At 42.6% G+C, this 26,897-nt stretch overlaps 1 protein-coding gene across 1 annotated transcript in view; it reads left to right on the forward strand.

Moving 5' to 3' along the window:
• Positions 1-26,897, forward strand: part of SPAG16 (sperm associated antigen 16) — a 569,616-nt gene that overhangs the window by 229,933 nt on the left and 312,786 nt on the right. Inside the window, exon 11 of the mRNA XM_063115872.1 lies at positions 25,547-25,690. Within this exon, the coding sequence (XP_062971942.1) occupies positions 25,547-25,690 (144 nt within the window). The remainder of the gene's footprint in view (positions 1-25,546; positions 25,691-26,897) is intronic.

Below are 26,897 nucleotides of genomic sequence, written 5' to 3' on the forward strand. Positions count from 1 at the left end.
GCACCCTCTATCACATCCCCGAAATCTGCTCCATAGGGTCCAGAGAACCTCCAGAACAGCATGGGAGGTTGCATACAGTGTTCCAGGAAAAAGGGGGAAGTTGTGAAAATCGTTCCCCTCTCCTTCCCATTGCTGAAAGTCTCAGCTTGCTGAAAGAACAGAACATGAACAGAAGGACACCGTTGGATACAACCCAGCATTTGTAAGGATATGTAAAATAACAAACACGCTATTCACAGTAGGTTCACTTGATACATAGACCTGTCAAGGGTTCAGCAGCACAGTGGCTCACAAAGATTATAATGTATCTCCCGGTCTTCCAGTCTGTTTAACAGAGCTCTAGTTCTAAATATAAGCAGACATTTGAAAATCTTGATCTTGATCTTCATACTGGTTAGGATTAACTTGTTCACATATTTGTTTAAATCTTTTATAGCTCAACACTGTTATCATTTGTTCACCATCCAGGGATTTCTGGAAGTATGTATTCAGAATATTTTGGCAGAACATGTAAAACTGAAATAAGTATTCTTTCAAAGATTTATTTGTGATTATCTGTTTTACCCTGTGGACATACAAAAGAAGTCTGTCGGATGAGTTGTTTACTTGCAAAGTTGATCTGAAAGAAGATGCCAGTGATTAGTTTTATCGCTGAAGGGAAGGGGACTAGCACCTTAAATTAAGAAATATTTTTGGAAAGCAGCATTTATATGCAGCTCTTTTTCTATCTCCTTTTTACAGAATGAGAAAATAATATTAACAAACATGTCTTACCCTTTCGTACCAGCAAATGTAGGCATTTTAAAAGGCTGCAAGTGTGATATTCCAAACAGACATATGCACACATTGACCTGGTTTGAATGACACAATAATCCACAGTAAATTGTCAAACTTGCTTGTTTCCAAACTTGTTAACCATGCACAAGCCACCCTGAGAATCTGTAGCTTGTTGTTCAGGGTGGCTTGTTGTCAGTGTTGTCAGCAGCCAGGGTAGCTGCTCACCCCTTGCCCAGAGCCTCCATGTCTACGATGACAAAACTGCAGTGTTTGGCTACTGGGCATCCCTCTCTGCCCCGTCAGGCACCACCGGCTTACAGTGGTCTTGTTAAGCAATTTTGGATGCTGGGTGTATTGGTCTCACAGCCCCCTTTAAATCTTAAAATGCATCACTTCACTTCCACATTGCACAGCTGGTGTGTTTCTGACACTCTCCACATTGCACAGCCTGGATGGCCCTCCGGCTGCTCTGCCGCAACGCCAAGAGAGCATCACAGCTCCCGGCAGCAGGAATAACAAGGCCCATGTCACTGGAAAGCCCCACAAATGCTGGCACTTGAGGAAAGTCTTCTCATTCCTCCCCCCCACCCCCCACCCCACAACAGCCCTCCACGGTCAGGCAAGCTGAACATGGAGTAAGGCACCTGTGTCTACGGTGATTCATAAATGAATGAATAAAAATAATATTCTTTATGACTGAGTATTCAATAAATGCTATTCTTTAAAAATAATCCTCGGGTGCATACCCTAATGGGATGCGCTGCGCACACCTATGACTGCGTCCTGCTGTATCCTGAGCCGGCTCAGAGGGCAGTGGATTGGAGGGGTAGGCAAATAAAATGGCAATATTTAATAGACATAATAATGTGTGTTTATTCGTTCAGTCGTTTCTGATTCTTCATGGACCAGCCCACGCCAGAGCTTTCTGTTGGCCGTCGCCACCCCCAGCTCCCCCAAGGTCAAGTCTGTCCCCTCCCGAATATCATCCATCCATCTTGCCCTTGGTCGGCCCCTCTTCCTTTTGCCTTCCACTTTCCCTTGCATCAGCCTCTTCTCCAGGGTATCCTGTCTTCTCATTATGTGGCCAAAGTACTTCAGTTTTGCCTTTAATACCATTCCCTCAAGTGAGCAGTCTGGCTTTATTTCCTGGAGTATGGACTGGTTTGATCTTCTTGCAGTCCACGGCACTCTCAGAATTTTCCTCCAACACCAATAAATTTATTTCTTACCCGCCTCTCTATCCTGATCGAGGCTGAGAACAACAATAAGTATAAAATACATAAAATATTGATTAAAAACATAATATACATTGTTAAAACTTCCTAAAAGCATACTAAAAGCATCCTAAAATTCCACTGGATAGGCCTGCCGGAAGAGATCAATCTTTATCTTTCTTAAATGCTAAAAGACTGTAAAGTACAACTTTCCTGAGGTGCAACTGTCACATTTCTTGTGGAATGCTGTGACTATGGTCATGTAAATATTCCTGACAGTTTATAATACCAGTCTTACATCTACTGACAAAAAGTGATTTTAAAAAAGGCAGCATCCTGTAAAAAAATATATCTGCAAGTACATGAGTGCAATGACAGCTTGAAATGACAGCGTTTTTGTATTCTAAGAAAGAGGTTTCATGCTGTGGAACCTCTTCAGTCAAAAATGAGATATAAAAGCTCTCTGTAATCTAAAACTGACAACGTCAGATGCTTGAGCAGCAAAAATGGATTACTGGTGATTTTGTTATCCCTTGGGATCAATCTAAAGAAGTAGAAGCCCACGATGTTTTCCCTTTATTTTTTCTTTGTGTTCTGCAACTACGTTTTTATAATGCCCTTTGCCCCAAATCCTTTCCCATCAAACTATGTAAAGTAGGTTAGGCTGTGAGATAGTGACTGGCCCAAGATCACTCAGTGAGCTTCTTGACTTGAGTGGAAATTTGTATCTTGTTCTTCCTGGTCCTACTTTGATTCTCTAACCTGAGGTGGGCAATTTGTGGCCCTCCAGGTGTTATTGGACTGCAGCATCCATCATCCCTAGCCAGTACAGACAATAGTGAGGGATGATGGGAGTTGCATTTCAACAATATTTATTTATTTAAAATATGTGTATCCCGCCCTATATCATTAAGATCTCAGGGCGGCATACAGATAAAAGCATACAGTATAAAACAAATATACACAGCTAAAAACAAATTAAACCATGAACCAAGTTAAAACAATATATAATTTAAAAAACAGTAAAAACAATTAAAACAGTTAAAACAATGTGCCATCTTAGTAAATTTAACCATTAAAGGTTTTGTTAAAAAGCCATGTTTTCACTTAGCGCTGGAATAAAATCAACGTTGGCGCCAGTCGGGCCTCCAAGGGGAGGGCATTCCATAGTCCGGGTGCCACAACAGAGAAAGCCCTCTCCATTGTCCCATTATAGCATATGTGTTGTGCTGGTGGGATGCGGAGAAGGGCTCCTCCAACAGATCTCAAGTCTCAGGCAGACATATATAAGGAGAGGCACCCCCTCAAGTATCAAGGTCCCAAGCCATTTAGGGCTTTAAACGTCATTACCAACACCTTGAATTCCGACCGGAAGTGTATAGGTAGCCAGTGCAATTCCTTTAAGACCGGTGTTATGCGGTCTCTGTAAGATGTACCCGTCAGCAGTCTAGCTGCTGCGTTTTGCACTAGCTGCAACTTCCGAGTTGTCTTCAAGGGCAGCCCCACGTAGAGTGCATTGCAGTAGTCTAATCGGGAAGTTACCAGTGCATGCACTACTGTGGCTAGGTTGTTCCTGTCCAGGAAAGGCTGTAGCTGGCGGATCAGCCGAAGCTGACCCCAAGTACTCCGTGCAATGGAGTCGACCTGGGCCTCCAGTGACAATGATGGATCTAGGAGTACTCCCAAGCTCCACACCTGCTCCTTCAGAGGGAGCGCCACCTCATTCAGAACAGGTCACTTACTCAATTCCTGGACTCGGGAACCACCAGAGCTTCTATCTTATCAGGATTCTGCTTCAGTTTATTGGCCCTCATCCAGCCCATTACAGCCTCCAGGCACTGGTCCAGCACCTTCACAGCCCCAGCTGACTCCGACGACAAGGAGAAGTAGAGCTGAGTATCATCAGCATACTGATGGCACCCAACCCCATCACCACACAATATGAATACTACATTCTTTATTTCCTTTCAGACTTTCTCCACCCACCCGCCCCATAACAATATAATCCACTTTGAGTTGATGGAAGTGTCTGACTCAACATACAGCTTTATTCCATGTGTTCAAACAGGGGAAGTCTTAGAATTCAAATAGACTGGATAACGATGACTTGGCCAATCTTTCAGATTACTGGTAAGATTCACATTTGCTCACACTGGATCAATTGTCTGAAGAAAACATTTGTCATTCATATTCAGCGCACCACTTCAATGATGTTGTTGTTTTTAATGTGGTTCTGTTTAATAGTTAACAACTAGTTATATGTTGCTTTTCAATGAGAGTTGGAACATAAGGTCCTTTATCAACATGCTGTTTGTTGTAAAATGAAGTTAAATTCTAATATTTCTAAAGAAAATTTTAACTAGTCCCCCAAAATGTTGAGCTTTGTGGAACCATGGATGATTTTCCCCATCAGTTATTTAGAGTTTGGCAGGATGTAGTATGCTTCCCACAATGTCCTACATCAGTGAGATATCCAAACTTGAGTAAATTCTGCTCTATAGGGGAAATGGTACTGTTTCTTCTGATCTGACTTTACAACTCATGTCTCCTGAAATTAAAATTTTGACTTGTTTTTAATGGTTGTATAATGTGAGGGGAGAAGGAAATCACCTAAGATGATGTATATCATACAAGTTTCTCGCCCCAGGGACGGGATCCAATCAGCCCCTAAGCACGAGTCGTGACAGAGGGTTCAGTGACAGAGGGTTCAAAAGCGCTTTATTGATTATAATCAAGGTCTGGTCTCTTGAAGGCGAGCAGTCAGACAAGAGAAACAGGGAATTCGGTATAGCATTTGTAGCCTGCAAAGGGCAGTGCCTAGTAACAGCATGAACCAATCAGAACGTAACACTGGGGCATAACGGTCTTTCTAATCTTAGCTAAACAACCCCGCTGCTCCACTGTACACTAACCTTCGTGCTGGAGCCAGAGGCTCTTGTTTTTGGTAGATAAGACAGATACAAGGAGACACCTTTGGGTACGTGGCGCTTCGCTTCTGCATAATGGCTGCTTCATAGTTTCCTTTTTAAAATGGAGTCACTTATGCTAACACAATCTAGGGTTCCTATGAGCAGAATTTTGCCAATAGGAGAGAGGAGAGTTTATATGTGTTGATTTTCCCTTTACCTTTAAGTCCAAAATGGCACCTCCCAGACTGTTCTAGAGCACACACACACCCCAACTCTCTGGAAGCAGTTTCTGGTGGCAGAAGGGGCTATAGGGAAAGTGGAATTTGGGAAAAGGTCTCCACAACTTCCTCCAGTGGGACCTTCACTGGATCCAACTGCCTTGGTATATGTCTGAAGGGAAAATCTCAGTAAAACAATGTTTAGAAATTTATTCTAAAAAAAAGTTCTTACATTAGACTTAAGTTAAATAACATGGATCCCAAATTGCAACATTTCTAACAAAAGAAAATAAAACATAGCTAATGGGCAGTATCCTATGTTGCTTGGGTGTTAGCAGGGCCTACTGCTAATGCAACAGGGGCCTAGCAGTTCCAGAAACAGCCAGAAATGACCAGAAACACCCATTTCATGGACAGGACAGCTCATCAGAGCTTTCAGAAGAGAGCTTCAATTTGCCCTGTTCTGGAAACGGGTGTTTCTGTCCATTTCCACTGTTGCTTTCGGAAGCTCTCACTAGCACAGCAGAACTGGCATGGGTGCAGCAGCAATGTTGGAAGATGCCCTTTGTACTGTAGTAATCTGAAGGTCCAAATAATAATTATGTAACCGCATACTATCCTTATGCGACAGTTTCTGCAACAGTTGTGAACTTTTTCATTTTCATTCTGAGAAGACATTATCCAGGTTTTTAATCACTACTTTTTGGGCCAAAATGTTTGATAGCTTTCAAATCGCGTGAGGTACTGGTTCCTCTCTATTCGGCCCTGGTTAGGCCCCATCTAGAGTATTGCGTCCAGTTCTGGACTCCACAATTCAAGAAGGACGCAGACAAGCTGGAGTGTGTTCAGAGGAGGGCAACCAAGATGATCAAGGGTCTGGAAACAAAGCCCTATGAAGAGAGACTGAAAGAACTGGGCATGTTTAGCCTGGAGAAGAGAAGATTGAGGGGAGACGCGATAGCCCTCTTCAAGGACTTAAAAGGTTGTCACACAGAGGAGGGACAGGATCTCTTCTCTATCCTGCCAGAGTGCAGGACACAGAATAACGGGCTCAAGTTAGAGGAAGCCAGATTCCAGCTGGACATCAGGAAAAACTTCCTGACTGTTAGAGCAGTACGACAATGGAATCAGTTACCTAGGGAGGTTGTGGGCTCTCCCACACTAGAGGCCTTCAAGAGGCAGCTGGACAACCATCTGTCAGGGATGCTTTAGGGTGGATTCATGCATTGAGCAGGGGGTTGGACTCGATGGCATTGTAGATCCCTTCCAACTCTGCTATTCTACGATTCTATGATTCTATACAGCTGGCAACAAAGGGTTAGAATACAATGTATAGATTTAAAACACTCATCTAGAAGAAGAAAGTTCGCATTCTAGGTTCTGGGCTGGAAATGTGATTGATTAAGCTAATGAGAGAGGTTTAGGCCTCAGTTCTGCCCAGAGTTGTATATGGGCAAGACTCATTTAATTGGACTTAACTTCCTGGAACTGCCACAAGTGCAGTTTATTTTCTACGTATGCATAATTTTGCTTGGTGCTGAAGAACAGCAAACTACACCACTTGGTTATGCTTGTGGCAGAGAGCTTGCAATCTCCAGTCTAAACAATACACGTGGCCACTAAAACAATTTTAGAAAACTTTTGGGAAATCTAGGGGAAATGAGGGTGGCATTAAGAATCCATAATGTGTGACTGCTAGAGGCATTTGCTTTTTCTAGACAGCAAATAGGCAAAGTGTTGTTATTGTGCTCTTACAGAGATGGTTTAGCTCAAACTTTAAATGGCGGTGGTCAAGCAGCAGGGAAGATGGTTGATCACATTTCAGCTTATACGCCAGCAAGATTCATCAGTTCAGTCTGGCCAATGACAAAGCGTAGTAAATTGCGGAAAGAGAAATCAGGTAGAATATTTGGTCTTGAAAAGTTTCAACGACAGCATTATTTCAACTGGGTTTTAAGAATATTCCTATTAAGAAGAATTTGTGCTGCAACTGACTTCTTTCTCCTTTAAAGTCTATTTTAGATGGTTTTGGTTGTAATTTTGGTTGTATTGTTTTATTCTTACTGTAAGGCATCTTGAGTATTTATAGAAAGATGGGGTAGAAATGTTATTTATTTATTTATTTATTTATTTATTTATTTATTTCATATTTATACTGCCCAATAGCCTAGGCTCTCTGGGCAGTTTTCAACTAAAACTAATGTTCTGCTTTCACTGAAGAAGTGAGGACTTAATAATGACAGTTTGGGCACAGTCCTGTGGATTAGACGCCCGTTAGGCCACTCTGGCCATCCTATGCCCTACTGGCAATAGTCTTGTAGGACAGGAGGAATGACAGCGGCTTTTTGTCTCCCATTCTTTTTTAAATGCATTTTATGTTAGACAGGCCTCTGAGGCCTTAGCTAGTCCTAAGGTTTATCCTGGGGTTGTCCCTGCCTGGTCCTGGGATCCCCTGTGTGTCATTTAGATGCCATGGATGACCCCAGGACGATCCTGGGATAAACCTTAGGTCTAGCTAAGGCCTGAATCTGCCTAAATCTCTCACCTTGCTGTGGGTGGTGATTCAAACCAAGAGTATTTTGGATCCATGGAATCCAAAGCCTTTCCCCAGCCTATTGTCCTGGCGGGCTGCTTTCTGTAGTGACTGGAAAGGGTTGGTGGTGGCACTCAAAGAAGGAGATCTGTCTGTCTCTGTCTCCAGCTTCAGATGAAGACATTGTGGCACTTTAGACGCCTTAGGATTGTTCTCTTAATACATTGCATTTATAGAGCACATTGTGTTGTTCAAAGTGTTTTACATGAATTATTGTGTGTCAGTATTCTTATCTGCTCTTTGGAGATGGGGCTAGGTTGAGGTCTGTTTCTGTGGACTTCCTCATTTTCCCACCACCAACTCCATTCCATGCCAATTTCTCCAAGGTGTTTCTTTTTTTAAACATATTTTTGGGCACATTTTTCAAATGGATGCAACCAAAAGTTCTTTATTGTGTCTTAGCAAATAGCCATTATACACAAACACAGAATAAAATACAGGCTAAAACACAATTTAAAATTCCACCAACAAAACATTAAGAGTTGAATAGTTTTCCATACAGCTTTTTGACTTTGTGGCACGTATTTGTAGAGCATTGACAAGGAATTTGGCAGTTCTAAAGGATACATACTTCTCAGCATCAGACAATAGGAAACAAGCCTTAACAAGGGATGGCTTTCCCTTGAACAATCTTAACAACGGATGAATGTATTTGGTTCTGAGATCATTATACACAGAGCATTCTAGCGGTACATGAGTAGTATCTTCAATTGATACTGAACTGCAACTGCATACTCTATCCTTCTTAGGAACCCCCTACATGCATTAATGGACACGTTTCCCTATTGACTAAAGCATATCTGTGCACATTTTAGAAATTTATGCAATACTGGGGGCATATTTTTCAGATGTACGCATGTTGTCAAATGCCGGTTTTTCTTTCATGGAAGACATCACAAGCTCAGGAATGTACAGATTTATAACTTCAAATTGCAGACTTCCATTTCCACGTTCAGTTCAGTGGGGGCGGGGGACATGCAGATCAGGGAAATTTGAAGGGGTAAAAAAAAAGCATTGATGGAGTGAATTTTTCACCCACCCTAATTTTGAAACAATGCTCTTGTAAAGGTCCCCCTCTCTTTGGATTGATCCCTGATGCATTTCTTTTACATTTGTCCTCTGCTTTGGTGTATGATAAGGATGCGAAATATAAACGAATTCCATAGAACCATTCTAGAAAATAATGCAACACAGAAATAGTCAGTGCACATTAAAGCAACTGAATAGTAGCAAATAGTAGTGTGTGAATAGTAGTAGTGTGAACAGAGTGGACCCTTGGGCGGATCCAGCATGGCACTTCGTATGTTCTTATGTATTAAAAGTATATAGACATTGGTTTGTAATCTGAGGTGTTGAATCTAAAGAAAGTGATTCCTCATTCCATACAGGGTGGTGGGTTTTTTTTGCAAAAGCTTGAGTCCAGTACTGACATTTCTGTATAGAAACACTTTTATTTTTACCCCCCTCCCATTGCTTGATTTCAGTGAGATTCTCTGTCCATTATTTGTTATGATGCTTAGATGTCAAATCCATAATGACAAGGCTGGGAGTGAGGGGTGGGGTGGGAGTATGTTGCTTTCACACAATTGAGCCTGAACACCCTTGTAGCTCATTTGTGAACTGGAGCATCACTAACAATTCCTTGTTCTTTCTTGATATAATTTTATCTGAGTAGGCGGCTATTTAAAACTAAACACTTAAACCTACATCACAGCATTTGTCTATTTTCCTTACTGCAGAATACTGGAGAAGCTTTGTTTTTTTAAAAAATGTTTGTCCTTTTTTTTAAAGAAAGGGGACCACAATCTATTTTTCATATATAAAAAATATCGTTAACATGGTAATTGTAGAAGAGTGTAATGCACAGTTTAAAAACTAATGCTGGCAAAAAAAAATACTTCACATGGTAGGAAGACTAATGGGGTGAATCTTACATTAGTTTAGTTTTATACATAACCATGTCAGTAAAATGGGGTCTTCACATACATTGTATTTAATTTTTAGTGCATTTATCTCGGCAATATTTTCCTGTTCATGTTCACCATCGTTATATTAAAAGTATTTTAAAGGGCCTTAAAAGTTGCCACTGTTAATCATTGTGTGATAGGAGACATCTGCAGCTTTGAGGATTGTGTATTTGTTTAATATCAGCATCCTAAAGTTGTATCTTTCCGACATGGCAGTTGGTATATATCTCCTTTTCCAGGCATTTCTGTGTTACTCAAATATTTAATTAGTGATTTTAAATCTGCATCCAGACAGCTGACGGCCAATTAGTGGATGTAGAAACAGAACTTACACAGCCCCTGCTGGCACAACCTTGGGTACCAAACAAACTTATGTTAAAAAAATGGGGGGGGATGTCTTAATTGTATGTGTGAAACATTATTGAGTTTTGATTTATTACAGTACAATTTTTTATTTATGACCATTAGAATACAGCTGAAAATACTAGACGATAAGAATTCCAGGATTGCTGAGTAGCCTCTTAGTGTTTAGAAGGACTTGAACTCATAGAAAAGATTGTATGGGAAAGGGATTCCTAGAAAAAAAATGAAAATGGAGGAGAAGCATTATGCATGCAATATTTAATTTCTCTCAAAATCAAAATAACTTTGCTACATTGAGAGTGCAATGCTATGGACACTCATAAACTCAGAGACTTATGAGTATGTCATGCACCTCCTGTTCTGTATTTAAGCTAGACGGGCGTTTTTACCCATCTATTATTTTTAACCATTCAGGGCTGCCACCCCAGTCTCCTCCCCTCCCCCCCCCCCCCAGAAATGGCCACTTTCCCCCAACTCTGCTCTCTGTTTTCCGAGTATGAAGAGGTAGCTGGTGTGGTTGTCTCCATGCTGGCTATGAGGGGGAAGGTGAGGTGAGGTTCACACACACACACACCCCGGATTCGAGGTCAGAGCCCTGTTTCCAACCTCGAAGCCTGGGAACCAAGCAATCCTATGTATCCCAGACGCTGTCTCTCTAACAAAATTCCAAAGAATTTAAATATGTAATGTATTATTTAGCACTATAAAAAGTAGGGATGTGCTCCGCTCCGATTAGGAGCGTAGAAGCAGTAGCGGATTGGCCTGCTCCGCCTTACCCAGAGGCGGAGTAGGAGCGGACCGTGGACCCCCTAGAAGCAAGGCGAAGAGAAGCGACCATTTTTCGGAGCTCCGAGTTCAGGCGGAGCGCTCCGGTCGCCATCTTGAAAACATTTCGCCATAGGATTGCATTGCGGCAAATAATCGCGCATAACTATTTTGTTTTTGAAGCTATCGCTCTGGAAATTCTTGTGCTCAGAGAGTCGTGGATGGGGGTCATTTTGAGACCACTCTCACCTCTCTGCGTGCTGTGGTTCACGTGCAATATTTTTTTAAAAATCGGGTCAACCGCGCGGCTCAAACTGCGTTTCGGCTTTTCGCCCATAGGATTGCATTGAGGGAAAGAATCGGGGATAACTGGGGGGGGGGGGTTAAGCTATCGTTCTGAAAATTCTTGTGCACAGAGAGTCGTGGATGGGGGTCATTTTGAGACCACTCTCAACTTTCTGCGTGCTGTGGTTCACGTGCAATATTTTTTTAAAAATCGGGTCAACCGCGCGGCTCAAACTGCGTTTCGGCTTTTCGCCCATAGGATTGCATTGAGGGAAAGAATCGGGGATAACTGGGGGGGGGTTTAAGCTATCGTTCTGAAAATTCTTGTGCACAGAGAGTCGTGGATGGGGGTCATTTTGAGACCACTCTCAACTTTCTGCATCGTACGGGTCGCGGGCTAGAAGTTTTTAAAAAATCGGCGGGAAAAATACCTTTTTCAAAGGGCTGAGGGGCAGAGTCAGCTCCCGGTCATGATGATCCCAAAGTTGGAGGAGGGCATAGGCAAAACAGGTAACTTGGGATTCTGGGAAACTTCTCTTTCTTCATCTGAACGGGCTTTTCCCCGTGTTTTTTAACACAGTAGCCCCACCAAATGCACAAACACAACCTGAAATCATATACTAAGCCAAGAATAAGAGATAGAAACACAGCACTGCTCCCCACCCTAACCTTGGTGAACAACTGAATCGATGTGGTGCAAGGGGATGAGCTCCCCTAGGGCATCTCATCGTGGACGTGCCCCCACTCTCTCCTGCACTGGAAGGCCATAGAGCCTTCCAAAGAGAGTAAAACGGTGGAGCAATGCCTATCATGAGTTGAAGTGAATGGTCACTTTTCAGTGGTAGAGCAATGCCTGTTATGAGTTGAAGTGAGCGTTTTACTTCTTCTCAGAGCTGTTGGTGGCTGTCATTGTCTTGAACTGGCAGCTACTTCCCCCTCCCCCGGGCACGTCCCCCTATTGCTGGTAAAAGACAGATATAGCCTTTTTAAAAAAATTCTTCTTGCTGTTTATTGAGCAACACTGCTTCTTTTAATTCCACCCCTCCTTTGTTTATTGATTGATTTATTCCATTTTATATGCATTACTGGCTTATCCTTGGCTCACTTCCTTATGCCCCCAGAAATGCCAGCTGCATGCCTGCCTGCCTTCCCTCCCTCCTCCCCTGCCCACCTCGCAGGGATGTTGTGTGTGGGGTGCCCGATTTTCAAAAATTCGCCAAAAATCAGGGGATGATGGGATTGCTTTGAAACTTGGCATGCGTGTGTATATCCCCATGAGGTGTCATGGTGCCAAACATGAGGTTTCTAACTTGAACAGAAAAAAAGTTGTATAATTTTTTAGCTTTCAATGCAAGCCTATGGGGGGGGGAAACGGAGCTCCGGATCCGGATCCGGAGCTCCGGGCGGAGCGGAGCGGAAGGGGGCGGAGCGGGGGCGGGGTGGAGCGGCCCGATCCGAAAAATGGCGGATCTGCAAGTGAAGCGGAGCGGGGGGTCCGTGCACACCCCTAATAAAAAGGCTTTATAGCAACAAAATTGGCTATAATAATATTAGCTTAAAACACATTTTAAACGTATTGTGCTCATCACTCTGAAAGGTGGAGAGTTTTTTGTTTTGTTTTTACATTTCCTCCTTAAAGTCCAAATTCCTATTTTGAAGAGAATCAAAAGTGAATATAAGTAAACTACATGACAACGGTTGAGGTAAATATTAGAGGTGTGCTTTGGATTCGGAAATCCCAAACCAAGTTGGGCTAATTTGGGCAGATTCAGGAGATGCCTGAATTGAAATGGGGCATCTACCAAGTAGACCAAATCTTAATCTGATGATTTCGGATTTGAAAGAACACAGAGACACAGATAGTGTGGCCAACAGGGCTGCTTTCCCTCCACTGTTTTTATTGCACTCGTGGGGTTTTCGTGCTTCTGAAAACAATCCCAGAAACAACTGCAAATGCTCTTCTATAGATCAGGAAAGGTCAGCCTGTCCTGATCTGGAAACTAGCATTGGTTACTTGTAGAAGCGCAAAATCCCCACTGCGTGAGCCGTTGTTACCACAAGTGTATGAGCATAGTAGGATCCTAGCCATTGTCTCCAAAAATGTATACATTTTGGCCCAGGCATATAAGGGAACCACCATGGTGGGGAGAGGGGGAGGGATGGGATGGGAGTGTAGCTTTGTGATGGACAGCTCTAGCTTCTGATCACTGGCTCTCCAATCCCAGTGCTTTGGGATAAAGTTGCTGAAGTAATATATCACAGGATCACCCCAGTGTTCAGTGTTCTTTGCTAGTTCTCTCTGCCAGGAGCAGGAGTCTGTGGAATGTAGAAGGGCATAATACATGGGGTGCTTGCTTGGAAAATGCTGAATGTTCAAGTCCTTCTGTAACTGCATGTTCCATCATCCACCGCTGTCCTATTGCACTTCCTGTGATGTTGGTGCCAATTGAGCAGCAAAGAAGCCTTCATTCATTTTAACTCCCTAGACCCTGCACCTATCCTTTCAAATTCAGTTATAGTCAATGGGAGAAATGAAGTTACCAATTTCCGAATTGAGGCAAAGCAGCCTTTGAAATCGGGTGTTTTCCAAATTACCGATCAGGATCCAAACCAAATCTTGGGATTGGTCCACACCCCTAGTAAATATTGCTTCCAGGTGGGCAGTTCTTGAAAATAAGTGATTGCTTTGGACTGGTGTTTATGTTATCAAGGCCAGCCTTACTCTAAAGTGACCCACCAGTGTTTATTTTTTCACATGTAATCTCTCTCTCTCTCTCTCTCTCTCTGGGCCTTCCTAGACGAGGCCTTAGCGCGCTTTGTGGGCCGGTCTCCCTGCTGTGTGTCCACATGACGCACAGGGGAATCCGGCGGCAGGCCGCGCTGAGGCCTGGTCTAACGCGCCATAAGCGAATTCGCTTATGGCGCGCCTTTTCCCCAGCTCCGGCCTCAGGCCGGGGCTGGGGGAAGTCTAGTGACTTCCGCGGCTTTCTGCGGCTACTCGCTTACTCGCGAGTAGCTGCGAAAAGCTGCGGACCTGGCACAGCGCTCATACGAGCGCTGTGCCCATCGGTCCGTGGGGGGGAAAAGAGAGGGGAGGGGGAAGGATGGCAGGGGGGTGGCAAGGGGGGAGGGCGGGTGACAGAGGGAGCGCCGCACGCCGCGGCCGCCCGAGCAAGCAGGTGAGCGGCGCTTGCCCGGACAATGCCGCCCCATGCCAGGCGTTGCCCGGGCAAGCGCCGCTCGCCTGCTTGCTCGGGCGGCGGCGGCGTGCAGCGCTCCCTCTGTCACCCACCCTCCCCCTTTGCCACCCCCCTTGCCATCCTTCCCCCCCCCTGTTAAAAAAACCCCCACTTACCTTCTCCGGCTTCGGGGCGCACGCGGCCCCTTTAAAAAAAAATGGCGGACGCTGCAGGGACCCGACATCCCTGCGTGTCCGACGTCTGGAAGCCTGGGCGAGGTGCGCTAACGTTAGCGCGCCTTGGTCCCACCTCCCTGCCGGCATAAGCCGGCACATCTAGCAAGGGCTTCTCTCTCTCTCTCTCTCTCTCTCTCTCATAAACACACACTTACTTTAGTCTAGGACCTTTTTTTTTATTTAAAGGCAAACACATATAAGAAGAACGCAGGGAACACACACACACACCTGGGCATCTGTTGCTTCATGTCCTTCCCTATTTTCTGGTAGGCATTGTGGCGTTACACCCCACAAGTCAATTCCAAATGTATGTCTGCGGTTTGTAAGTCTGTGGTTTTTAGAATGTTGGCCTGAGTGGGCGGAGTTAGAATGTCTTGGGAGGGGGGAGGAGTGATATATAAGGGAAGGACTGAGGGGATTGAGGGTACTTTTTGGGGGGACTTGTTAGGTACTCTTAGAGTCTGTAGTGCTCTCTGTGTTTATGGTACTTAAGTTCTGGGAAATTTGAGGGTCAGTGTAAAGAGTAGGGTCTTTAGAGTGTGGTGTGCACGTAGTAGATATATATCAATCAATACTGATAATAAAGAAAGTTCAAGAGTGATTGTGTGAGAAAAAGGAAAGCGCGTATGTGAATGAGTGACAGGATTGTATGAAAGGTTTCAAAAAGGTTTTTAAATGTTGTTAGTTGAAACAAAGCTTGTGAACTTTTAAAAATAAATTTTGATTGTTTGTTTTAAAACTACCACAAAAATCCCACGTGTCTGTTTGGCATTTATCATCTTAAGTTTACACATTTAACACCCACTCTGACAATCATTCACCTCAGCAGATATAACTCACAGCGCATTATTATATATGTTAAAATCCTTCTCCATTTTAACCCCTTTCTCCACATAGTTTGGAGGAAAGTGGGTTTTTATCCCTTGCCTCAGGCGTATCAAGCGGTGGTGCTTGGCTTGAGCAGGGAGTAGCCTCGGCCGGGTCTGTTGTTCAGAGCCTGTGTCGTGACAGGCATCCCCAGCAAAACAAACAAACGTGTCCCTATTTGGCCTTTATGGGAGATCTGAAGATATGTTAGTGTACATATGTGTACTAGTTTTCCTTGGGTTTCCACTCTTAGCCCCAGAACTCTAGAAGTTAAACCTCTTAGTTGGGAATAGATACATCTTGCATTTAGTGCACATGCATGTCAGTGCAATTTGCATTGCTACTAAAAATCATAAACGAATATACCCTCTTCAGAGAAACCAAGTGGAAAACAAGAACACTTACAGAGTGGAAATTTTGCTTGAATTCTGTGGGAATATATATGGGTATATACCAGTGGGTCCCAAAGTGGGCGGTACTGCCCCCTTGGGGGCGGTGGGATTGCACAGGGGGGCATTAAGAGGCAAGGGGGTGGCAGGGGGGCGCTCGAGGTGGTCTTTCCCAGGAAGCGCCTCTCCGGAAGGTCTTAAAACCCAGGGACATTTTTATGGGAGAAGGTAGTTTGGTCCCAAGCCATATAGGGGAAGAATCCAGACATGTATTAATACCGTTTAATAAGAGTCCTTTTAACGGTGAATTGAAATGTTTCAAAAGCACCAAAACGCTAATGAAGGGACATACCCTGCTTGGTGTGCCCTGCCACGCCAGCTGCAAAACAGAGGCATTCACTCTCTTTTCCCTCCCTCCCTCCCTCCCTCCCTTGGCAAGCCTGCTTCGGGTGCTTCAGATTTTGAATAAATATTCAATTAATTGTTACTGTTTTGAATTTTGTTATTATCTTCCTTAGTGGGTTGTTGAAATCCGCTATTCTAAATAATGATTTTTATAGTGTAGGGTAGGGGGCACTGGGCATGAGTTTGTGGAACCAAGGGGGCGGTTACCTGAAAAAGTTTGGGAACCACTGGTATATACAGAAGCCTAAAAGGAAATATGTGATTAACTGGTAAGCACTATTAAAATAAACTATCCTAGATGACATTAATTGCACTATCCATGTGTACACAGAGGTAAGCACCACTGAGTTCAACAGGACTTGCTCCCAAGTAAGTTTGTACAGGACTGTAAGTACAGGATCGACACCTTAGTCTGCTCTCTGGTCTAGTGCTTCAGTGCAGTCTTTTGTTGTCTATTTAAAATATTTATTTATTTAAAGTATTTTCATCTCACTCCTCAGCCAGAAAGGCTCCTGGAGCAGCTTACAAATAATCAATAAATGAAGAGAATCCCTGCCCACAAGCTTACAGTCTAAAAATGCACAAAACACAAGAAAGAAAAGGAATGGATAGATGACTGTGGGGTCGGGAGGATTAAGTAGTTTTTCAGTGATGGTGTGTGTGTGTGTGTGTGTGTGTGTGTGTGTGTAATGGCTCAGCTCCCCCCTCTCAGCTCCCTGTGTACAGCCTGCTGGAACCTAAATAGATATAGCTGTAATAAATAATAAGAGGGCTATGCATATTTTAATTAATAAATAAAATCATATAAATATGTGATTTCAAGGTAATGGACTTTAGTACTTTACCTTTGGAAGGTTGAATTATGTGTATAAATGCTCTAGTTAACCCTGGGAACAAATGTGCTGAAACGGGCAAATATTTACATTCGCGATGGAGACAAATTTGTCAAAAAGGAATTACGATTTACAGCTATTTATTAAGTATTAGGCCATATTGATGAAAAAAATGCAACATGTATTAAACCCTAATTTGGTACATAATTGATAGACCTTCATAAAATAACAAAATAGTACTCAGTTGTAGTACTATTGGGCAGTATAGAAATGTAATAAATAAATAAATATGCAACCATGTATCTATAAAATAATATATATGTTTACCTCTATGGGTGTGGGTGGAAAGTACATGAAAGTATTAAACAAGGAATGAGTGAGGAGAGAAAGATTTGGCAATATGGAGTTTTATTTAAGGCATCTCTCCTTAAATAACAGGTGCTTAATATTCCCACAAAATGATGCAGTTGAGCCTTCATTGCTTTAGCTCTGAGTCTGGAGAATGGTGTTTTGGGGGAGATTCAGAAATGTATATTTTCTGTGTAGCATTGTTTCAGAAGAAATAAAAAGCCTTTTGAGAATATCCAATTGGGAATGTCTAAGTGCACCACAGTTTGTTTATTGCATTTTTAATGTGATTTAAATTTGAGATTTTATTGTTTTACAATAATTTTGTTAGAAGCTGCTGTGAACTTTGGGAGTGAGTGGGATTTAAGTATTTTAAATAAGTAAAATAAAACACAGCATGTAACAAAGGAGTCAAGACTATCAGGAGATGAACCCATCAAATGATAAGTATGGGTTGTGTGAATTCGTTTTACAAAAGAATAGCAGGTAGGAGAATGTATGAAAAATATATATGTAGTATGAGAATTCTGTTGAACTTGTGCAATATGGACACTGTGAAATCATTAGGTGATTTATGAGGTACTTGAAAACCCTTGTAACCTAATGGGTAGAAATATAAAATTTATTACCACTGTAAATGTCAGAAAGCTATAATTCTTTGACCTTACAAGATTTTTTTTAAATATCAAACACTAGTTATATACAATAGTTTTCAGATCTGTGAAATGTCAAATATCAACTGTATGAAAACACTAAAATCAAAAAGGCTGTTTGCGCTACAATCCTATATACACTTACACAAGAGTAAATCACATTGAATTCAATAGGACTTACTTCTGAATAGACATGCATAGGATTGCACTGTCACCAAGATTAGATTTAAACAAATCCTTTGAATAATCTATAAATAAATAATCTATAAATAAATAAATAATCTATACATTCATAAAAGGTGTTGTTTTCACCTTGCATTTTCCGCAGTTTGGACCAATTCATTATTATTTTTTAATGTTAACTGCCTTGATATATGCTGAATTTTGAATCCATGAATAAGCATGAATTGTTTCACTTCATGTGCAGATTGCTGTAGAACTTCCCGAAGTGAGTCAAGTAGTTGGTTGATGGTGAATCATAGTATCTGGATGCATGGCAGAAAAATCAGATGACCATATTTTTGTGTGGCTTCAAAGTTAAACTACCCACCCGGTGATCTATATCCCATCATGTGAAAAGGGTCATTTTATTTATTTATTTTTATTTATTACATTTTTATACCGCCCAATAGCCGAAGCTCTCTGGGCGGTTCACAAAAATTAAAACCATAATAAAACAACCAACAGTCTAAAAACACAAATACAAAATACAGTATCAAAAGCACAACCGGGATAAGACCACGCAGCAGAAATTGATATAAGATTAAAATACAGAATTAGAGCAGTAAATTTTAAATTTAAGTTAAAATTAAGTGTTAAAATACTGAGAGAATAAAAAGGTCTTCAGCTGGCGAAGAAAGGAGTACAGTGTAGGCGCCAGGCGGACCTCTCTGGGGAGCTCGTTCCACAGGATGATTCATGGGAATCAAAAGTTAAACTACCCACCCGGTGATCTATATCCCATCATGTGAAAAGGGTCATTTTATTTATTTTCTTTTTATTTATTTATTACATTTTTATACCGCCCAATAGCAGCTGTCCTATGGCAGCTTGTGTGGAGTTACGTGTTGTACTTCCTGCTTGCCATCACTAAGTGTCAACTGAGGTGAACAGGAAATCCAGGCAGTTGCCAGCTGCTACAGAGTAATAATGAAGGGGAAGGAGCTGCTTGAATGGCTTCCAAAGGCCAAGGCCATCATCCACCATTTTGTTCTGTATTTGAGGTTCATGCCAGTTATTGCAGGTCTTTGCACAAGGGCAGCATTGTAATACCTTCAGTGCCATGCTAACTGGGCCATCACCACCCTCTGCCCAGCAAGGGCAACGCAGAGTTTATTTCTTCTCCTCTGGCACTCATTGTCCATGACTGAAACAATTCTTAACCTGAATGTGAAATCTTTGCACAGGGCTAGTTCTGATTGATATTTTTATCATCAGTGTCCCCAGAAAAGAAATTCCAGCGCATGGGTGCAACAGTTTTTACCTCACCCACGCAACTTGTGAACTCTGATGGAAAACTTATTACAAAAATAAAAATAAAATTAGCTTCAACCCCACTCCCATCTACCAACCTTTTCTCCCCAGCTGTTCCTCTGTACTTCTCTATGCAACAATTACCTCATGGTTTTCCTTCCTTCATCCAGTAACTCTTCACAAACCCGATTCTTTGCCCCAGGACTCTCTGGTTATAGGGTTGTCTACATTCCTCCCTACCCATGACTACATTTGTGCCTAAACCTAATCAGGAATCTGTTTTCAATACCGGGGCTAACAACTGGAATATTAGAAGAAAAGGAGCACTGAAGATGTGCAGAGTGTCTTTTGCCCACCCGTGAACAACTGGCATCCAGGGACAGGTTGCTTCTGAGCACTTTTTTAGGCAGGTTTATCAGTATGTCGCCCACAATCCTTTCCCTCCTCCAAAGAAGCCCACTTCTGGTTTCCTTTCTCACCCTTACATGCCAAGTCTTATACTTTCCCCACTATGTGAAACAACAGTTGAAAAAGGCACTTCTCGTTTTCTAATATTCAGCTAGGTGCTTTATCAATAAATTAGGGAAGGAGGTGAAAGCCAGAAACTATTGGCTTCGCCCAAACGCCTCCCGCCCATCCTCTTCTTAAGCATCTGTTATATCTCTGGGAGAAGCGGAGAAAGCAGTTACACTGAAGACGTTTAAAAGGAAATTTTATGAGGGAAAAACAACAAATCAACTCAAATGTATTATGCCCATTTCCCCCCAAGCCTTAGGCAGCATAACTTAATTTTTGTGTCACTATAGCTGGACGGAAGGATCGGGCAATTCACGCAAAGGTCCAGGAGGTGCACATCAAGTTGCTTCGCACCAAAATGCAAAGTGAAAAGATTCCTCAAGCATCTCTACACATATAGAGCTATAGCAGTCAATGTGATAAGCAATTTATCTGCAATACCTACCCTAGGCTTCAGTTGCCTGCTATCAGTCTGCATTATGAGGGTTAGGGTTAGGGTTAGAACAGGAGAGACAAATTCTTGAAAACCAGGACATTTGGAGCTTCGATTCCCCCCCCAGGGTAATGTCGCAGTTCCAGCTGAAAGGCAACCTGTTTAGACAGTAATTCTATCCCTTCCTCTACACACAGTGAGACTGGGTGTGGTTCTTGGGCCTGATCCCATTAATGTAGGTTCAATATCCAAAATGAAGGGTAGAACTAATAGCCAAACCGGATGGCACCTATCTGCAGGATCAGGACCATATTCACTGGAAAGATGAAAAAAGTAATTAGGTTAAGGTGACCTTGAAATAGATCACATTCACTTTTCATATTAATTTAAACACCTGAATTGGCAGATTAATACTGTATTTTCAAATTAATTTAGAAATACCTTCTTGTATAAATCTTTGTAATTTAACAGAACTTGCCGAGTGGCAAGTTTCCTGTCACATTCTTTCTAAATGTGTACAGAACACAGCACTGGTTCTAACCATCTGTGAAAATGCTGCCATGCAACAGAAACCTGGGAATTGCTAACAATAATGATGAATGTTAATCCCAGACAAGCCAGAGTTACAAAAGCAATCTACTTACTTAGTTTCAAATTGGTCATGCTAAAATTGCATTTGGGAACAGTTGTTTTCCTTCTACTGCAAAGGAAAGTTTATCATGTCTGTGCTCTGAAGATCATGCGACCGCACACGCGCGCACACACAAAACGAAAAGTAGTATAGCTCACACAATAGAAATTATTGCCTATTAAATTATCTCTATAATTTGCTTAGCAATGTTCTTTTGTTTGCTCATTTTGTTTCACATTTAAACAATCCGTCTGACGATTCTGGTATTTTAGACACCATTCCAAGCAGCAGCAGGCAGAAATTGATTCATTTTGTTAATAACCACTGAGCGAACTGTCAATTGAGTGCAGACAGAACTGAAGTTCTCAGGCCTTTTTGAACTGGGAGTTAATAAGATGCCCATCTTTAACAGGGTTCACCCTCCAGCGGTCTACGAGATTTGCAAACTGTGAACCAACAACATTGGCCGCTGTGTGTTAGACCACAACAAATACAGTACTAAAACCTTAATGTTTTTTTTTTATCATCAATAAAATAAAATAAAATAGCCTTACCTCTGTTGTTAGGATATTAATGATTGCATCACTTTTATTAACATAATAAGATGTGTGCAATTCAAAGAAGACCACCTACTAATCACCATGTTTTGTGAACGTTATTGTAATCAGTCTCGCTCACTATTTTATAACAATGTGGGAGTTAGCTGCAATCGCCTAATAAAAGCCTTGTAAATTATTGCAAAATTTTAACAACATTTTTTTTTTGCTTCTTGACATTTGCTTTAAACTATTCCAGTACCTGAATTACACTGACTCAATCAGATAATTGGGAGGATTATTCCCCCCACTTTGTTTAAACTTGTGAGCTATGGGAATTGGTGTGTGTGTGTGTGTTTTTAAAAAATGTTTAAGATCTCCTGGAAATCAATGGAACATTTATGTTGCATATTCCCAAGTAGGCATGGTGAGAATCACGGTTGTGACCTAGGCCTTAGTTAGACCTAAGGTTTATCCCTGGATCGTCCCAGGGTCATCCCTGTTCATGTAAATCAGCGGTCCCCAACCTTTTTGGCACCAGGGATCAGTTTCATGGAAGACAATTTTTCCACGGACTGGGGGGGGGGTGTTGAGGGGATGGTTTTGGGAAGCCACGCTTGCCCCCACCACTCCAGCGTCCTGGCTTTGCTTCGGCTGGGTGGGCACCCAGCTGAAGCGAAGCCAGGATGCTGGGGCGGGCGGGCAGCTTCGGAACGGCACGCCCGGAAGTCGCTCTCCCAGAGCAGCTTCCGGCCGGGCGTGCCATTCTGAAGCCGCCCCACCCAACCCAGCTTCCTGGCTTCGCTTTGGCTGGACAGGTGAGATGGCACCCCACGCCCAGGTACACTAGGATGGGGGTGGGTGGGTGAAAGCAGCTCACCTGCACGGCCCGGTTCCTAACAGGCCACGGACTGGAATCCCGGGAGCAGGCAGGGATGATCCCAGGACGATCCCGGAGTAATCCTAAGGCCCAAGTACCCATCAGTTTGACATACATTTTAATACAAAGATATTAATGGCCTCACTGAATTTGCATTTGCTTAGCCTCTCTGTTTATAATCTAAATTATTAATTATCATACGCAGCATTTTTATTTAACATGCCTTGTGCACATGTGTGTGTGTTTGTATTCATGTTCGAAAGGGTGTTAATTTGCAGTAGGTATGTAAATGCACCAGTTGCCGGAGAAAAACGACAACAACAGCTTCTGTGCTGTGGAGACTCAGTCCTTCTGCAATGAGAGGAGAGAAAGGAATGCTCAAATTTCATGCGGCCCGCTTCTTGCTGGAGTTTTACTTAAACCTAGGAGGTCTTTTGTATTGGAAATAATTAGACCCTATGAGCAAAGATGAAGCAAAACTTTTTACAATGCTGTGTTGCTGAAAGGAAGGCGAGGGCACCTAATTAACGTTACACGTATGGCACTCTTTGAGGGATGAATGTGATTTCTTTTTTCAGGAGGCAAGTCGACCATACTTGTGTCGCCAACCCGGCCGCTAATTAAATGGTATTCACTTCGGGTTGTACAATTCTTGAGCAGCTTTAGCATTTCGTAGGAGCACTGTAATTAAAATGGACTTGGAGGAGGGGGAAACCGTATGGATTGTACATTCTGTATTACATTCCAGTGGCAAGAGCTTATTTTCTCTGCGATGCTATACATGTTATTTTTACCTGCTAGCCTTGCTACAGATTATTACAAAGCATTTTGAGGAAAAATAGCTGCTGGTGTGTGTATATATATGTGTGTGTGTGTGTGTGTTTCTTAGAAAGACTAGAGAAAAGCAGGGGGCAGATAATATTGTTGGGGGATACTTGGCTCAGCAATACTACAAACGAGAAGGATCTTGGAATTGTTGTAGATCGCAAGCTGAATATGAGCCAACAGTGCGATATGGCTGCAAGAAAGGCAAATGCTATTTTGGGCTGCATGAATAGAAGTATAGCTTCCAAATCTCACGTGAGGTACTGGTTCCTCTCTATTCGGCCCTGGTTAGGCCTCATCTAGAGTATTGCGTCCAGTTCTGGGCTCCACAATTCAAGCAGGACGCAGACAAGCTGGAGCGTGTTCAGAGGAGGGCAACCAGGATGATCAGGGGTCTGGAAACAAAGCCCTATGAAGAACTGGGCATGTTTAGCCTGGAGAAGAGAAGATTGAGGGGAGACATGAGAGCACTCCTCAAATACTTAAAAGGTTGTCACACAGAGGAGGGCCAGGATCTCTTCTCGATCCTCCCAGAGTGCAGGACACGGAATAACGGGCTCAAGTTAAAGGAAGCCAGATTCTGGCTGGACATCAGGAAAAACTTCCTGACTGTTAGAGCAGTACGACAATGGAATCAGTTACCTAGGGAGGTTGTGGGCTCTCCCACACTAGAGGCCTTCAAGAGGTAGCTGGACAACCATCTGTCAGGGATGCTTTAGGGTAGATTCCTGCATTGAGCAGGGGATTGGACTCGATGGCCTTGTAGGCCCCTTCCAACTCTGCTATTCTATGATTCTATGATTCACATGCATGTAGCCATATTGAGGACAGGCTGAAAAAGCTTAAAAGAGGCTGAGCCATTTTTATTTGGATCCAAAGGGAATGAATGGTTTATTTATTTATTTTAGAAATCTCCTTCAAATAGAAAAACACACACCAGATAATTTAAAAAGACTATATAAGATTTAGTAGGAGGAGACATTTATTATGAATGGCAAACAAAAGGGCCTAAGGGGAGGAGCCCCGGCTCCAGATTGATAATCCAAGGCCGTGCCTACATGATGACACTTTGTGCCCGGATTACCCCCAAACCCTGCGGCATTGCTGCTGTAAAGCGGCATTGATACGTTTAAATTGCAGGACTAAGTGTGGGCTATCTGAAGAGGAAAAATTGGAGCACCGTAGTCAGACGGCGGGAATGGGCAGCAGACAGAAGACCACAAAAAATGTTTTTGGTTTTTGGGGGGTTTTCTGGGAACTCCGTGGATCTTTGAAAGCTTGTAGCAGCATATCTGCGCTTCTCCATTTTACTGAATTGATGCCTTAGACATCACAGCTCCCCTTACTTTTGTTCCTGGGAGACTGTAATTAAAACAAATGGATAGGAGGAGGATTATCTAAACCATCTTGGTTTCCTTGGAGGAAAAAAGGCAGGATATAAATGCAATAATAAATAAATAATAAATAATAGCAATACAGCCATGTCGGCTATTACTCAGCCTGCCCTGGTTCCTGCGCCTAACCAGCACTGGAAACTGCCCCTAGCTACACACACTTTCCTAATCTGAAATGAAGCCACCAGTGACAAACAGAAGGAACAATGTGGTGACATCGGGGAATTTGAAAAAGTCATGGTAAAACAGCATGGTGAAATCGTGCAGGGGGGGAAGCCCGATGTGTCTGCGAGTTGGTGGCTGTGTTATATAAACAACACAATGCCACTGCACATCCATGATGGGGTAAATAGGTCGTATCGACACACACACACCCTGCTGCATCTGAGGAATAGGATGGGTATTCTTCTCAAGACCCACTCGCATCTCGATTAGGGGCAAGCCTGGACCATCTGGGGCAGCTCTCTCTTCCACGTGCCCCCTCTGCCTGTTTTGTAGATATCAAGAGAATTTGTGCAGGGTTTGGGGGGAGGCAGTACACCTTTTGGAAATAGAAGAACTTTATCAAAAGTATCACGAGGACTTCAGAATTGGTTGTACTCTGAATGATCATGGTGGGTTTAGCATTCAGACACATTGACATCAGGAGGAAGCTTTTTCCTAATGATTGGTTTCTGGTAGTAGTAGTAATAATAGTAATAACTATCATCAGCTGTATATTTTTTGTCATTCTGCCATTTTTATAGTGTTTTTTAAAAATAAATATTACATTTTAATAGTTAATGGGGAACCTAACTCTTGAATTCTTTTGATTCCATTTTAACCTCCGCCTTCTTCCTCCTTTTTCTTTGACCCAGCTTGGCATTACATCCAAGGAAAGACATTATTATTACTGGAAGTGATGATCGCCTGTGGAAAATGTGGGCCTTTCCTAATGGCAACATTATTATGAAGGGTGAAGGACATACTGATTGGCTTTCTGGGTGCTGCTTCCATCCAAGGTTAGTAAAAACAGTGTTGCGAACCAGCACTAATCCCTTCTGGGAAAGTGTTTGTTTGCTTTGCCTGTCCTAGCTGGCCTGCTTTGATGACTTTTTATTCCGACTGGACCCCTCTGCTCTCGGCTGAATTTCCAAACCTGTAGATAAATGTTCCTTTGGCTTTTGCTGTGTTGACTTAAGATTGATTGCTTTCAGTATTTTGTACATCTCAAACTTTTGTCCACATGCTTGTGCATCTAACCAAGTGTAATAAGCTTTTCATCTCTCGACATGCTCAGCTTCTCTGTGTTTATCACAAGGACAAACCAGATGCATGCTTAAAATCATTTATAAATACCGTAATTGATTTTCTTGTTTTAATCTTTATTTATTTCTCTCATTGGAATTTATTTCCCCCCTAGACTACCTATAGAACAAGTGTGTTGTCTTTTCCCTCAATAGTATATTAGGCAGTCATTTAAGACACTGATGTAATCCAACAATTAATTGAATTTAATTATCATTACAAATCAGAAGTACAGAGTGTAACATAGATTTTTCTTAATGCATATGTTATAAAACACATTTATTTATACTGTGTATAGATAACTAAAGACAACTTCATATGTTCTTTCCGACAGCTAACTTGCACGCTTAGCTGGGCATATGAATTGTCTATTACCGTAAGAGTGTACCATCAGAGGAGGGAACTGTTTCAGTAGCCTAGGGGAAGAAGCACTGCATAGTAATTCCCACCTTCAGCATTACACTGCCTGTGTGAATCAACCACTGTGTTACTTTGCAGCTAAAGGAAGCCTGAACTGGACAATACTACTTGTTTACTCAGTGTGGGTCTATTGCTTTCTCTCTCTCTCTGGCCATAGCTAGATGGGGCGAAATACCGAGATCCCCAGGATTGTCCCTGTGTGTTCAGATGACGCTTTGGGGATCCCGGGATCAGGGAAGGATGATCCCTCTCTTGCCCTGGGATCTCGCCCTCCCCTTTAGGCCCGGTTTTTCCACGGTCTCGGGCTTAGCCCAAGACCGCAGAACGTGTGGCCGGGCATCACGGTTTGTCCCGGCTTTTCGTGATTCCTTGTGAGGAGCCAGGACCTGTGCATGGGGCGCAGCACTCCTCAGGAGCACTGTGCCCATCAGGGGTGGGGTGGGGGGAGTGGGGGAAGTAATTTTTTTTTAAAAAAAATAACTTAGCTTTTGCGCACAAGCA

The sequence above is a fragment of the Elgaria multicarinata genome, chromosome 2, assembly GCF_023053635.1.
Source record: "Elgaria multicarinata webbii isolate HBS135686 ecotype San Diego chromosome 2, rElgMul1.1.pri, whole genome shotgun sequence".
NCBI classification, from domain to species: domain Eukaryota; kingdom Metazoa; phylum Chordata; class Lepidosauria; order Squamata; family Anguidae; genus Elgaria; species Elgaria multicarinata.